Source organism: Amblyomma mixtum, chromosome 5 (genome assembly GCF_055824585.1).
Source record: "Amblyomma mixtum isolate Tamu chromosome 5, ASM5582458v1, whole genome shotgun sequence".
Lineage (NCBI taxonomy): Eukaryota > Metazoa > Arthropoda > Arachnida > Ixodida > Ixodidae > Amblyomma > Amblyomma mixtum.
Genome location: NC_143016.1, coordinates 91,156,193 through 91,171,297, shown reverse-complemented (window position 1 = coordinate 91,171,297; position 15,105 = coordinate 91,156,193). Strand labels below are relative to the sequence as shown.

The window sequence follows — 15,105 nt, the reverse complement described above, 5'->3', positions numbered from 1 at the left end:
GAGAACAGAAGAAGACGTACGGAGTAGGCATTTCCCAGGAACCCATCGTGCAGTGCTCTGGACGAAATTAGAAACATGCGTTTGTCCCAGTCAGTACGCGCAATCTTAAAACCCGGATAGCCGGATCGCCATGTCTATATTTTGGATGCCAGCTTCGCCTTCTTGGTCGCTATCATGCCAAGATTAATTAGCTCCTCAAGCCTCTCTCTTCCATGCTTTTAAAGGACACACCGCACATCGACGTATCTTTTGGTTTCCGAGATAGATTCACTTTGCTGACACGGGATGATTAAACCATTAAAAAAGTCCGTTTTAGCGAGAGTTCTCCTTGTGGTGCTTTGACTGAGTGTGGTTGGCCTTGGCTTGGCGCTCAATAGACCCGCGCCAAGTCAAGGCAAGCTAAACCAAGAATGATGCCAACGCAGGAGGGACAGAAGAGCGAAGAAGAGCAAAAGGAATAGAAAAAGAAGAAAGAACTTGGTTTTGCTGCAGCAACAATGATTTTTCACCTCCATGTGAAACAGGCTTTACTCGAGCGCACGGCGGTGTTGTGCGGACCTCCGTCAGCTATAGAGAAAGAACTATCTTCACAATTTGAGGGAGAAAAAAAGAATTCTCCGAGCAAAAGAAATTTTCCTAGATTATACAAAAAATCTCTTTCCCCTAAACGACGTCCAAATTTCCTAGATCTAGAGGAAAATCCCTACGGTTGGCAGCACTGGCTCGGACGCTCTCCGCGGAAAAGTCCCAGAAATGACAGAAAAAAAAGGGTCCCACCTCGGAAAATTTGGTATCCGCAGTGTTCGCTCGTCGTCTTCTGTCGATTCGGAAGGCTTCTGGTCCGTCCGCTCTCTACAGCTGCCTCGACAAAAAAAAAAATGATTGTAGAATTGGCTAGGCCGCCTCCTACCAAACGCAAAGGGGAGGACGCTGATCCGTTGGTGTCACTAGAGAAAAGATTAGAGGCTAAAATCGAAGCAAAATTTTATTCGTTCATGGCCCAAATTATGGGAGCAATAAATCAGACTCAAAGCCAGATACAAGCTCTTAGGGTTGAAGCGCTAAGGCAAAGGGCAGAATTAGTTGCCTTCGGAGAATGGCAACAAAAAGCAGAGGAAAAATTTGACCAGCCTTAAAATGGCCAGAGGCGCACCAACTGAGTCTTTAATCTGGCAGTGGAACTGTCGCGGATTCTTACGCAAGCGGGCATTAGTGCAGCAATATTGACGCTATTAGATGAGAAACATCTAGCTATATCCCTACAGGATACGGGCAAAACAGCAAAACGCTCGGGATACCAAGTTTTTTCAAATGACAGATGTGAGAAATCTCGCGTCACAACGTTTATTAAGCGGAACATTGCGGCAATCTAGCACGAAGTCAACTCGAGTGAAATTGAAGCAGTGTTATTGGAAGTTCTTACGGGACAAAAAGAGGAGCCGAGCGTGCTCCTCTTAAATTTGTACAGTACCCCACTGCAGAGAAAGGTGAGATTCGGGTAGCCGGGACTAACGCCTTCCTAATAGTCTGTGACTTTAATGCCGCGCACCCGGAATGGGGTTACGCTAAACAAGATCCCAAAAGCAGGCAGCTATGGGAGGACGCGCATGAGCTGGGACTAACCCTACACACGGACCCTAATAGTCCATCCAGGGTGGGCAACAGCGTGTGCGCGAACACCTCATTTGACCTGACCTTCTCTAAAAACGTGACAGATCTAAAATGGCACAATTCAGAGAAAAAATTCGGCAGCGATCATTTCAATCTGGCATCGATCCTTAAAAAAGGAGTTATTACGCGGCGTGTGCGTCAACCGAGAGTAACGGAATGGGAAATATTTAGGAAGACGCGAGAGAAAGCTGCCACTGGGAAGATCACTAACATAGAGGAATGGACGGAGACCCCCATGCGTCACGTTGGAGACGCAACAAAGACGCTTGAAGGGATCGATGCTCCAGAGATAGTTGATAGCAAACTGCTTCACATGTGGGAGGCCAAACATGGCATGGAGTGCAGACTAAAGAAGGAGGGTCGCTAGGCATAACAAAGAAATTGAGAATTATGCGAACAAATTAAGTGAACAAAACCTGTGTAGCAGATGTGACGAGATGGAAGGGGGCAGGAGCCTTTCCAAAACGTGGGGTCTACTGAGACACCTGTTAGATCCGACCGATTCAAAAACCCAATCGGGAATTAGATTATCAAAGGCCAGGCACACATTTGAGGGAACAGATGCGAAATTTATGGACAAACTAATCAACATGTAGATTGGCGATACTCATAGTACCACCCTCCCAGAATGCGACGGAGCTCCCAACGAGGAGCTCGACGCACCCATCACGGAGGCGGAGGTCAGGGCAGAAATATTGGGTCTAAAAACGAAATTGGCCCCGCGCCCTGACGGGATAACGAAGTTTTAAGAAACCTATACGACGACTCCATCAGCGCGCTTCTAGAATGAGGCCTAGGTCTAGCCTAGGATCATCTAGGACGAGGCCTGAAGGAAAAAAGCTTGCTTAAACTAACCCAAGCATACGTAATAAGCCACGTGAGTTCTGCCACACCTTTCTTAAACATTAGGGCTGAGGAGAAGAAGGAACTAGACTCGCTCATTCGACGGTGCATAAAGAGGGCCCTGGGCTTACCGATTAGCATCTGCACAGAGAAGCTGCTCTCTATAAAAGCGCGCAATACCTGGGACGAAATAGCGGAGGCTGTCATAATTTCACAGCTCGAAACATTAAGCCGAACAACCACAGGCAGAGCCATCCTTGAAACGGTAGGCCTGCAAGCAGATAGGGGACTACGAGCCAAATCGAGCATTCCGCAGGACTGCTGAGAAAATCTAATCGTTCCCAAACTCTCTCGTAACATGCATCCTATATTCAACACTGAAAGGAGGGAGAAGACAGCAGAAGAACTAATCAGACACTTCAATCCGATGGACAGCAACTCAGTTGCCTACGTGGACGCAGCAAGTGGCAAGTCGGGTGCGGCGGTCACCTCAGTGTTCTACAGCCGCAGTGCCCCCGTATAGGCAGACACCATTAGAAGCCGCAACGCGGAAATAGCTGAAGAAGTTGCGATAGCGCTTGCTTGCTTTGGAACAGAAGCCAATTTTATAATTAGCGATAGCAAAACGGCCATCTATAATTTTGTAAAGGGCAGGATCTCACCGGAAGCGGCAAGGATTCTGGCCAATAGACGGCTGCACAGAAAAGTTGGCCTAATTTGGAACATGGACGATCGTCTGCAAAATTATACGGAGATTGTTGAAAATTATAGGTTACAAAGGAGACAGGTGCCACCACCAGATAAAAGTCTAAACAATAGAGAGGCAATCGCATGGCGACGCCTCCAAGCTGTGAACTTCGTAAACCAGGTCTGGGCATATCATATTCAGAGAGATAACAAAGAAAACGATAAGTGCAAGCACTGTGGAGCGAGAGGGACTCTCGACCACATAATAAGGGTATGCGCTAGCTCCCCGGGTGCTAAAGAAAACCTACATTCTAAAGAAACCTGGGAAGCCCTGTTGCGGAGCGAGGCCCCTGCTTCACAGCAACAAGCCATCCGCCTGGAGGAAGAAGCCGCGAGGAACCAAGACCTCTGCACCTGCTTCTGATCTCGGAGGTCCCAGCCCCCGTCACCAAGGCCTGCGTGCCGGGGACAGAGAGTAGGGGCTTCCTTATCTCGCGGAAAATAAAGTTGATATTATCATCATCATGAATCTCAACACCTGAGTGCTCAGGAATACCGCAATGCTACCAGGCGAATACAACGCGCCGAAGAATCGCCAAAAGAACGCGCGCACCATATCTAACGCAATTTACCCGGTTTAACTTGCACAAAATTGTGTGGGTACCGGGGCACACGGGGGTGGCAGGGAACCAAGCGGCCGACAGGATAGCTCGAGGGTACATTACTTTCCGAGCATCAGACGAGACCACGGAACTCGCGCCAGCACCCAGGGAATAATCGGCCATACTACAAAACTATAGAGGCAGAAGAATGCGATATCCCCCACCGCACAAATCTCTCAGCAGAGAGGAAGCTGTCACTTGGAGACAATTACAAACAGGCTCTTTCCCAAATCTACATATACTAAACAAAATGCACCCTACGATATACGCGGACAAATGTCCCTGGTGCGACGAAAAACCTGCTCTATACCACATCACATGGGCCTGCCAAAACATAAACGTTGTCCCCAAAAAGACAAAACCCGAGTGAGGAGCAGTGGGAAACTCTGCTGTCCAGCGACCGCTGTGAAGACCAACAAGGTCTGGTGCAGCGAGCTCAACGGGCGGCAGTGGCCAGCGGAGCCCTGGACTGAGGGCAACCGACCATTGATTAGAGGCGGACGACTCCGATAGAGAAGGCTCCTGGGGGTAGAACCAAGACGTCTCTGAAGATACCCCAAACCGCAGGAAAACCCATTATTGAAAATAAAGTTTTCCCTTCCTTTCCCTTCCTTCCTGTTTAACCAGAGCTAAACCACTGCCATTTTTTTGTTGTTTACAACCGCCACCCCCACCCGCTGCAAAGCCCTTCACCACATTGAACAATCACGCAGCTGAGTGCCAAGAAAGTAATCTGCGAGCAAGTGCAGACATTGCCATACTGTTAAGTGAAAAAGTGGTATATAACACTTGTGATCGCATCGCTCGTGTTCTTGTGGCGCCTTTCTTTGTATACGCCAAGCTGAACCGCCAGAATGATAAGTTGTTGTTGTTAGCCTTCGAAAAGATGGCACATACCCACACTGGGGGATCGGCCAAGGCTCTGGACAAAAATTGCCACTTGCTCGTCTTTATGGACCCTAGGCGTTGCTGAAAAGTGGCACGGCAATCAATTCAAACAGAAGTGCTAGTGTTATACACCGCTTTCGGCCTCTACAGAACATTTTTGCTTCCTTGCGAGCCATTATTACGGATTTGGGACAAACGCTTCTAGTTTCATTGGCCGCCACCCCGTGGCACATGGCTTTCAACATTCAAAAATAGCGCTTTCGGCATGATCCGGACGTGCGAAACAAAAAACATTTGGCTGTGGTTTAGCTCTGCTTAAACCTGGAGTGACGCGATAAATACAGGTGCCTGAGTGGAACTCGTTGAGTACAATTGTAGAGTCAGTCTTTCGCCGCTGCGTTTCTCTGGGCGTTAATTCTTCATCATCGTCCCTGGACGTGCATTAACAGTTACTGCGTAATTTCCATTTATCAAATTCATTTTCTTCATTCCGGCCCCTCTTTCTGTTTCTTCTTCCCCTCCCACTTCTTCCCATCTCCTACAAAAGGGTGACGGGTGTCCGCCGAGATATGCAAGAGAGTTACTGGTAATTGCCTTTCCTCAAATACAATTTTTATTTTCTTCATTACAGCCCCTCTTTCTATTTCTTCTTTCACTCCCACTTCCTCCGTTCCTGTATGGTGCGGCTCGGTTGTCCACCGAGATGACAGAAAATTACTGCATCATTAATTAGCAAGCTACAGGCCATGATTACTTCTATAGTAGGATACAACTTAAAAAAAACAGCAGTTGCTAACACTGGGCCGTGGTCCGCGGCGTCTTGTATTACTCCGCTGGCCAATCGCAACTGTAAATGAAATCAACTTTTTAATGTTTCACTACATTAAACAATCCATGTATCAAAATTCTACAGCTCGTAATTTTTTTTCTTGTGATAAGCTTCTTGTTTATGCAATAAGAAGAGTAAAACCAGCGGACTACTTTTTCGTCGTGGAGGAATTCTGTGCGCGGAGGCTGAATGTGGGCGGAGCTTCACTGCAGACTTACGTTGCATACGACTATATATGTATGTAACTACGCCGGGAGGCTAGATGACGTCATACCAAATAGCGCACCAAACGCTCTTGCCGATGGCGAGCGCAACGGTTAGGTGACGTCATACCAGATGGCGCGGCAGAGCGGCGGAGCGCAGGTGCGGCGGTTGCTAGGCAACGGCTCTTGCGGCGGCTCCGGCGCACAGCTGAAGCCACGAGCATACAGCCGAGGTGCTACCACATTCAACGAGGTGAAGTGGCTGGAGTAGTGAAGCGATCATTTAAAAGAATAACAGTATTGCTGCAGAAGAGAACGTGATAGGCTGCGAGGCTGGCGATGATCGCCTGCTCGGAGAGTGCAGGCTTCTTTCTGGCTTAATCGCAATGCCACCGAAATGTCCGATTGTTTGAAACGAAAGTCTATCGCTTGATATCGTATAACGGGGACCCGAGTACACTGAGCGCTCTGATCAGCACTTAAAGGAACAGTGAGGAGAGCTCTATTAATATTTTTAGAGCAAAATCCGATCGTTCGGCATTTCATGGCTTTGTTGCCAATTGGCCGGCAACGAAAGATGCATTTATTTCTAAGAAATTTGGATTCAAAGTTGAAGGAGTTTTTCACGCCGCTCTGATTCAAACTTGGGACTCTTTTATGACGACAAAGGACTAAGTGACGTGAATATGACCTGCACATGACGTAACACAGACTCCGTGATTTCTGGCAGCCACCAGTGCGGCCTAGCAGCAGCCGAAAAGAAAGCTACCCCCGGCCGCACGTTGAAGGCATCTATCGGCTATTGTGGCCGTCGCTACCGTCGCTTCGTTTACATGCACCGGCGTTTTGCCAGCGTTACGATGGCTCCCGTTCTCGAAGTCGTCAACGAAGTTCTCGCAAATAGACACCTTTAGCATACCATGTACCTTGTTAACCTTGTTCCCGTTAGCGGAATAATGGGAGCCCGGGAGACCGCCTACTGCCGGTGAGCAGGCGGTGATTGGTCCCGATGCTGCTGCCAGGTACGTGGCGCCATCTGGCGACGTCAAGGAGATTTGCGCATGCATTGACTGTGCCTCAGTGATTCGTGGTTTCTCCTGTCCTAGTGTTGCTAGAATCATTGATCCTAGCAACAGTTTTGTCCTATGACGTCATCACGCTTGCACTTGCGAGTTTGGCCTGTGGCGGCGATACCTGCATTTTGGTTCTTGCTCTTTTCTACGTTACAAGAGCTTTGTTGTCAGTATGAGTGGCGTTTTTGTAATCAGGAGCTGATATTCTATCGATACAAGCCAACTTCCAGTTCTCCTCAGTGTCCCTTTAAGGTTCGCACTAGAATATTTGTTAGATTTAACAGCTCCGCAGAAACAGAGGCGCCGACGCGAGAAATTCTTGCAGGTACCGGAGTTCTAAACTGCCGAACGGTGGCACAAAGATGGGTTCCTTCAAAAGGTCGAATGTCATCTTTTTTTTTTCAGCCTGCCCGAATACTTTGACCGCCATGTGTTTCACAGCAACCTTTATTTACATTCACTGTGAAGGACCGGCAGAGAAATATCAACCAAATGTCATTAGCGTGGCCTCTTAACATTGCAATATTTAAACCTGTTTCTGCATGTCGCCGCAGCTGTCCTCGTCGTACACCAGCACATCGTAGCCGCAGATCTCCTTGAAGTTGTCTGTGCACCACTGCGGGAGGCGATACTTAACTTTGTCCTGCACCCACAATATGCACTCTGCGAGGGAGAAAGATCATGTTTTAACTAGACCATGTTGACACAGAAACGTGAAGGTTTTAGAATAAAGGTGCCATGGCAGACTGTTTTCGAAAGTGACTGCTTTTTGAATTTTATTCCCCCTAAGAAAAATTACAATTCCTCTAATATTGTGTCAGTTCGGAAGGTTGCTATTTCTTAAATGAACTTTTTGTTTCATATGAAAATTGTTGTTGGTCTGGCAACCTTTTATGGCAAGCGTAAGCAGGAACAACCTGCACCGAGTCGTCTACTCGGCGCCAATCGCTGCATTGAGGTTCTGTATGCACGCCGTGGACGGTGGCCGCATTAAAAGCTGTTATTTAAGCTTAGCGATATAAAACGTTCAATTTTTATATTTTTCTGATCGAAAGCCTTCAGTATAGCAAGCAAGCTTAGCGGTCCTTTACGAATTGAGCATATGCGTGGCTTACGTCGTAATATTTTCGAAAAGCCGAAGTCTATGGGCTCATACTGTATTATTAAAGCATGCACTTCAAGCGCGTTATTCGTAACTCAAGGAAGTGGACTTCTTTTAGTAACCCAGTGTTTCGGCATGTCAAGAGATCACGTCCCGTGTCTCTTTGTGCCGATATGCACCGAAAAGGGCGTGGTAGTGGCGTTGCGTCAGTTCTGCTCGCAATTCCGTAGGCTCAATAATTAAAACTAAATAGAAGCTAACACCTCTTGAAAGAATGTCGTACGCCAAAAAAGGACGAAACAGGAAGGAAACACAGAACAGGAAAGAGGCGCAACTTCCAACTTTAATAACAGAAAAGGAAACCAAGCGCTCTTTTATAGCCGCTGAGCTGCATGAGGGTGCGTGAACTAATAAACAAATGCGGTGGTGGACGAGTGATAACAGTACGACAAGTCATAGGGAGGTCGCTCTTACAAAAAGCAGGGTCGATAACACATGCGAGTGTGAATGACAGCACAGGTTGACAGATTATGAATAAGGATAGGATAAGAACCAACGCTAAGATATTAACAATCATAAAAGCGATCGAAGGAAGCAAGCGGACTTTGCAAAGGGCATCTAAACGAAACCGTCCAAAAAAGCTAGTTCTTTTCTGGTGAGGAGAACAGAAGGCGTGCTAACGCAGTTGTCTTTTCTTTGATGTATATAAAAAGCCTCTAAAAAGCCAACACCACGCGGCACTAGAACTGACCTTACGGCACGAAAGGAGCAGAAAACACTCCCTGAATCCATGATTGAAACTTCCCCTGCATGCTAGTCGGACATACAATGTTTTTGGCATTTCGACCCGCCTCCAGCCGCGAGCGACTACATTTTTCTAGGCTATGTGCAGCTGGCTTTTTTTTTCCCCTGCTTGTTAGGCAAATAACTCGTGTATTCGCTAATGAATGTTTTTAATAGCTGTACACGTATCAGAATCCCTGTTCTGCACATCTGTGAAGCTGGCTAAGCACGTGGCTGCAGAAAGTTTTACCACAGTATGATTGAGTCAGAAATAAAGCGCACAAACACTCTCACGACAACTCAGAACTCACCGTAGCAATGCAGTGTGCTTACTTACGTTCGACCTCTTTGTAAGGAATGACCATGATGAAGCAGTCTTTGTAATCTGTGTAAAGGATCTGAAGAGTCTTCCACTGGCTGTCAGCTGTAGAGGATTAGAGCAGCAGAGCGCTCTTAATGCATACCTGTGGTACGGTCCCATTATAAGTCACTGTTCTAGCCGTTTAACAAGGCCTGGGAGGCCTTGCACTTTGTAACAAAGTGTGTGATAATCCTCGTCATTGACGCTGAGCTAATAACACCGTTAATCACACCTGTGCAGATGTGCTACCTCAATGTGACACTTCGAAAAGCTTGGGTTACATCAAAGAAAGTGCTCACATATGCCTCGAAGACCGCTCTAGTTAAAAAGAAGATTTTATTACCAATAATTCTCAAAGAATGTTGTACTTCCAAGTGCGACTTCAAAAAATAAGGAAGCTCATTTTTGGTGAAGGACATGTTTTATAGACTGTTGTGCACTCCCTACACCTTTTGAGACATAAAGATGACTGTGAGCTCTTTTTAAATGCGAGTTTAACAAAATAAGGCTTACAGTTGTTCACAAGATAGCCAACAGTGTTAGGCATTGGTCCACGCTTCAGTTGGTAGGTAATGTTGTTCCTGAAATAATAATAATATTGTAACGGCATACGACCTACCCTAACCAAGAGCGCGCTGCGCTATACAAATAAAGAAGAGGCGCGGGGCAAGCGCAAGGGGAGAGCGCGCGGCGCTAGCACCAGAGGTAGAGAACGAAAGAGAATCGCCGCGGCCAGTTGTCTCTGGGTCTCCTGCGTCTCTCTGTGCCTTTCCCTGCGCGGGCCCGCCGTCCCGTAACAATATGCATTGCGGAGATTTTGCCTCGCGATCTGTGATTTCGCATATACTAGCGAAAACACTATCAAGCTTTGCGGGAAACTGTTTCAAATGTATTAGAAGTCTCATTTTATATTCTACAGCGAAAGGAAAAAATGACCTGGCTTAGCTTACGGTTAAGCCTAGGCTGCGAAGCATAGTTTTGCGGTCTGGCGACCCGCCCTATCCCTGGCCGACATCTCGCTGCTCAACTAACTCAATGTTGTTGTTGTTGTGACTGAGAGAAGGATGAAAAGGAAATTGCACGGGCCTGCTACTGGCTCGAGCCAAGCCACCACCGCTGCCACGTGCAGATAGAGGAGAGTTAAAAGATCAGAGGAAGCAGAGAGGGGAAAGGAAAGACGCGGGTCGCATCAACAACTGCGTCCGCCGGAGCGGACGCTGCTCAATAAACAGATAATCGGCCGAAGCCGCGCTCGCCGAAGCGAGAACAGATACAGTTGTTGTTGTTGTTGTGACTGAGAGAAGGGTGAAAAGGAAATTGCACGGGCCTGCTACTGGCTCTAGCCAAGCCACCACCGCTGCCAACGTGCAGATAGAGGAGAGGTAAGAGATCAGAGGAAAGAGAAAAAGGCAACAAAAGACGCGCGTCGCAGCAACAACTGCGTCCGCCGGAGCGGACGCTGCTGAAAAAATCAGATAAGCGGCCGAAGCCGCGCTCGCCGAAGCGAGATCAGATACACCTTCCCCCGAACAGATGTTGTTGTTGTTGTTGTCACTGAGAGAAGGATGAAGAGGAAATTGCACGGGCCTGCTACTGGCTCGTGCCAAGCCACCACCGCTGCCACGTGCAGATAGAGGAGAGTCAAAAGATCAGAGGAAAGAGAAAAAGGAAAGAAAAGACGCGCGTCGCAGCAACAACTGCGTCCGCCGGAGCGGACGCTGCTCAAAAAGAAGCGGCCGAAGCCGCGCTCGCCGAAGCGAGAACAGATACTCCTTACGAGTGCGTTGCCTTTTATACAACTTCGTGACGTCAGTATCTCCTAGCGGTAGGAGCGGGAGTTAGGCCGCCGGCGGAGGCTACGCGTCCGCAAGCGAGCGCACGAGGCCCCAGCTTTCACAGCTGTTCGAATTAATAGAGGCTCAACGCACCAACCAGTTAGTCCGCCTGAGTCGCACAGAAACAGGACAACGCCTACTGCGACAGCTACGTCTCAATCCACCCATTCCCACCCCAACGAATCCTACACCTTACATGATCTCTCTGCGCACTCAGGATCACATATATCAGAAGCCCCTACCGCGCAATATGAGCGCTAGTCTCCATCAGGGTAGGCGGCAGGCACGAGCGAACTATTACACGAAAACATACAGCAACCGCTCCGATATCCTTTATGTCGACGCGGCACAAAATTCGAAACCAGGATATTTCACGGCAGTCGCAGCCTATGAAGACGGCACAGTGGGGGCCGCCGCCACTATCCGGACTAATTCGCCTGCAGAAGCGGAAGGAGCCGCCATCGCACTTGCTCTGGCTCACTCCACCATTGACAAAAACGTAACCGAAATTTGCACAGATTCCCAGGCCGCGTACCGCCACTACCTAAAGGGCGTGGCGACGTCGGCAACACATTGTATTCTTGCCACAGTCGCCTCTCTCGACCGAATGGTTACTCTGTCGTGGGTCCCTGGGCATGCCTCGATCCCCGGTAATGAGCGCGTTCATGCGCTGGCCCGAGAACTCTCCTCCCGGACCCCGGATGATCAGGCACCCAACCCTGCGAAAGAGGCTACATCGGTCCTGTATACATATCATCAAATTACAACATTCTACAAACTCAGCCGCATGACACTGCCGCCACCCCACAGTACTTTGTCGCCCTCATCCAGCGCCACATGGCGACAATTACAGACAGGCTATTTTATTTCCCCCCACCGTCTCTCATGCTTTCACCCCACCTTTCCTCCTGATTGTACCACCTGTGGCGTGCCCAGATCTACACTTTTCCACTACCTTTGGGAATGTCCTTCCCCAAAGGCAGTACCCCCCCTCCCCAATCCCACTCATTCTTCCTGGGAGGCTGCTTTACGGACCGCTCAGCCCGCCGGCAAGAAATGGCTGGTGGATCGGGCTTTACGTGAAGCGCAAGTCCGTGGACTCCTGGACCAGTAGAGGACCACCCTGGAAGATTTTTTTTTGTGTAATAAAGTTGTTTCCATCCATCCATCCACAGCTGTTGTGACGTCATATAACGTGGTGCGCCGATGAAGGTAAAGTGGTAGCTATGCGGCCGTGCGCGGCGCAGCAAGGAAGAGCTCGGTTGTGCGGCTAATACGCTTCGCATAAAAAGAACCGACAGCGAACCTGCTCACAGGCTTTCCGTCCACGCGGCGGCGAATGGTACTTCGAAAACATACCGCAAAAAGGACAAGGATGACACAGAAGTGGACAGGACAGGCGCTAACTTGAAACTTTATTTTCAAAAAGCCACCACGTCTAATATACATGGTCTGTTCTGAAAGTAGTAGGACTCATTTTTTTAAACAAAATTTATTCAAGAGAATAGTACAAACGATTACAATTTTTCAAGGTAGCACCCTTCCGCACCTACTTACTGTTGCTAATGAGTTTTACAATTTTCGTACGCCTCCAGGAACGCCTGGACCGGAATGCTGTTTAGCTCCCTCGTCACGGCCTGTTGAACCACCTCTACCGATCTGTGATGTTTCCCCTCGAGCGTCGATTTTATTCTCGGGAATAGAAAAAAGTCTGGCAGGGCCAAGTCGAGGCTGTAGGGGGGCTGAGACAGCGTTGCCGCCTTGTGCGGGACAAAAAATCGGGGTCCTCATTCAGATGACGAAGAAGATCCTACCGGTTGGCCTTTTCCTCCTCTGACAACACTCCCGGCACCAACTTCGCGCACGCTTTCCTCATGGGTAAGTTTTCTGTCACGATCCCAAAAACTTGGGTTTGAGGAATGCTCAAGTCATCAGCAATCATTCTGATAGATCACTGTTAAGTAAATGTTTCCCTCGCTACACATTTTCGTTGGTCTTCCTGGTCGAAGGGCGTCTGAAGCGGTCGTCTTCCTCCACTCTTTCCTTACCTTCTCGGAAAAGCTTGTGCCTATCAAAAACACCTGATCTACCCATGGAAGCGTCACCGTAGGCCTCCTTAATCATATTGTGAGTCTCTTTGCCCGTTTTACCAAGATTTACTCAAAATTTGATCGCGTATCGCTGATGCAGTAAACGCTCGACGATTCTGCGTGACGAGACGTTTCGACAGGGGTTCACAGTACAAGCGACCTCCTCTTTTGAACGGCTGAGAGCCGACTGCCGATTTTCCACAGCATTCCCAATATCCCCCTTCAACGATCCTGCACGCGCAGACCACCTCTCGTCCGCCCGTTCGCCCAGGAAAAAACCAGTCCTACTACTTTCAGAACAGACCATGTATAGGAGCCGATCACCACCATCAAGTCATGAGCATGCGCAAAGAAGAGCATAATCAAGATTACAGCCTTTGGGAAATAAGCAAAAATTACGATAAAATAAGAAAAGGAAAACACGGTGCCGGGGGTACACCGAAAGAAAAGAGACATCGCGTGCTGAAACCAGGGTGTCGAACCGGAATTTTTTTGGGTTCGGTTCAGGTTCGGGTTCACGCCTTTCGGGTTCAGTTCCGGGTTCGGCTCCAGAGCGACATTCCGTTCCGGTTCGAACCGCTCCGGATAGCGTCGAACCGGTTCAAACGGGTTCAAACGGGTTCAGACTATAAAAAATTCTAAACGTAGGTTTTTATTCAACCTTGTTTTGCTGTTTACTTTTCTTTGTAATATCAGCATATAAAACAGCACTGCAAAATTTGCTCAATGCCAGATGTTTTACTCTCCGCGGCATAAAGATTTAAATTTACTCAATAGCCGCGAAATCAAATGAACTCAGAATTAGTGTACACCGGCTACGTGTACTAGACTCTATCTTATAAGATACATAAAAAGAACTGATGGATTTTTCATCTACAAAACCTTGCAGCTTCAGCAATTTCGGAGTCCCCGTCAGGCGAGTAATAGGTCTCTCTTGAAGCTCGTGTCAATCGGGAATTTCTCTGGTGCAAAATGCTTAAGCGGGCGCCGTCAGAACCGCTGTATGGGCCCACTATGAGCGGAAGTTGCCTTGTATTTGCAGGTATGTACAGCCAAGACATATTTCTGTCACCCCAAAAGCAGCTTGCCAGTCACCCCCCCCCCCCCTTTCTGGCACACCTGAAGCATATATCTAGAGGGTTTACCAAAAATATTTTATTTTCATCACGTGCTCTACATCGCCTTTGTAACTCGTTATATACATATGTCGACCACCTATAGCTCAGTTTCTTCAAAAACACAGCTAATCGTGGCTTGTCGTTAGTACAGCGTAAGATTAAGATTTTGGCCTATGCTGATGTCGTCTCCGTCTCTTGCTCTGATGAAAAGAATACGATAAAAAAGCAGGCTTGCATTGGTTGGGGCCACTTCGTGTCTGTACGGACACAAACTTGCGACGTCTTCTATGCGACGTTGCGTTGTGACAATGTTGCAATTTGTGCAATGCAAGGGGAGGACGGTAAATTCGTTAGTTAGAACTTTTGTGACTTTTCGGGGGCGCTTTGAAAGGGAGCCCATGCGTGGACAGAATTTCATGCGACCTTGATACAGTATGGTGAGTATTTCGTGCAGTTTTTGTCCAGTAGCCTGTTTCATGATTTTTATTTTTCGAAACCTAAAATCACCGCTTCCTGGCAGCTGTGCTTATTAGGTGACTAAATGCTCATCTGTCTTGTCTATACATAGGCGTGAGGGAATTTCGTGCTGACACACTCGATTTCCTAAATATTCGCTTTTCCTTAAAATACCTGTACGGCTTCTCCAGAAAGCAGCTGGCAAACGTTCTGATCGATGATTACTTCCGCTACGTGCAGCCTTACCTAGCCTTTCTTGACGGCCTTATATTAAGGCGAGTACAGAGAATGTACATTCAATAGGCCCCAAAAACCTTTCTTAGACTTCAAACGTCGACCTTACGTGTTAGGACATGCCGTCGAGCCAAGCGGACTTTTGTGCCATGATCAGTGAATTGCTACATCTGCAAGCAACGAGGAACTATTGAACAACGAAATTATTTGTGACGCCATGTTCGTTTGAGACATAGCTCGCTTCAGCAGTCTCTTAAAAAGGACATTGAG

General features: G+C 48.0%; 1 protein-coding gene across 1 annotated transcript in view; it reads right to left on the bottom strand.

Annotated features, from left to right (window-relative positions):
• Positions 1 to 7,382: 7,382 nt before the first annotated feature.
• The window catches only part of LOC149343013 (uncharacterized), a 32,453-nt gene continuing 24,730 nt past the window's right edge, over positions 7,383 to 15,105 (bottom strand). Inside the window, exons 2-4 of the mRNA XM_089546868.1 lie at positions 9,616 to 9,683; positions 9,079 to 9,165; positions 7,383 to 7,519 (exon numbers count right to left, since the gene is read on the bottom strand). Of these exons, the coding sequence (XP_089402994.1) occupies positions 7,383 to 7,519; positions 9,079 to 9,165; positions 9,616 to 9,683 (292 nt within the window). The remainder of the gene's footprint in view (positions 7,520 to 9,078; positions 9,166 to 9,615; positions 9,684 to 15,105) is intronic.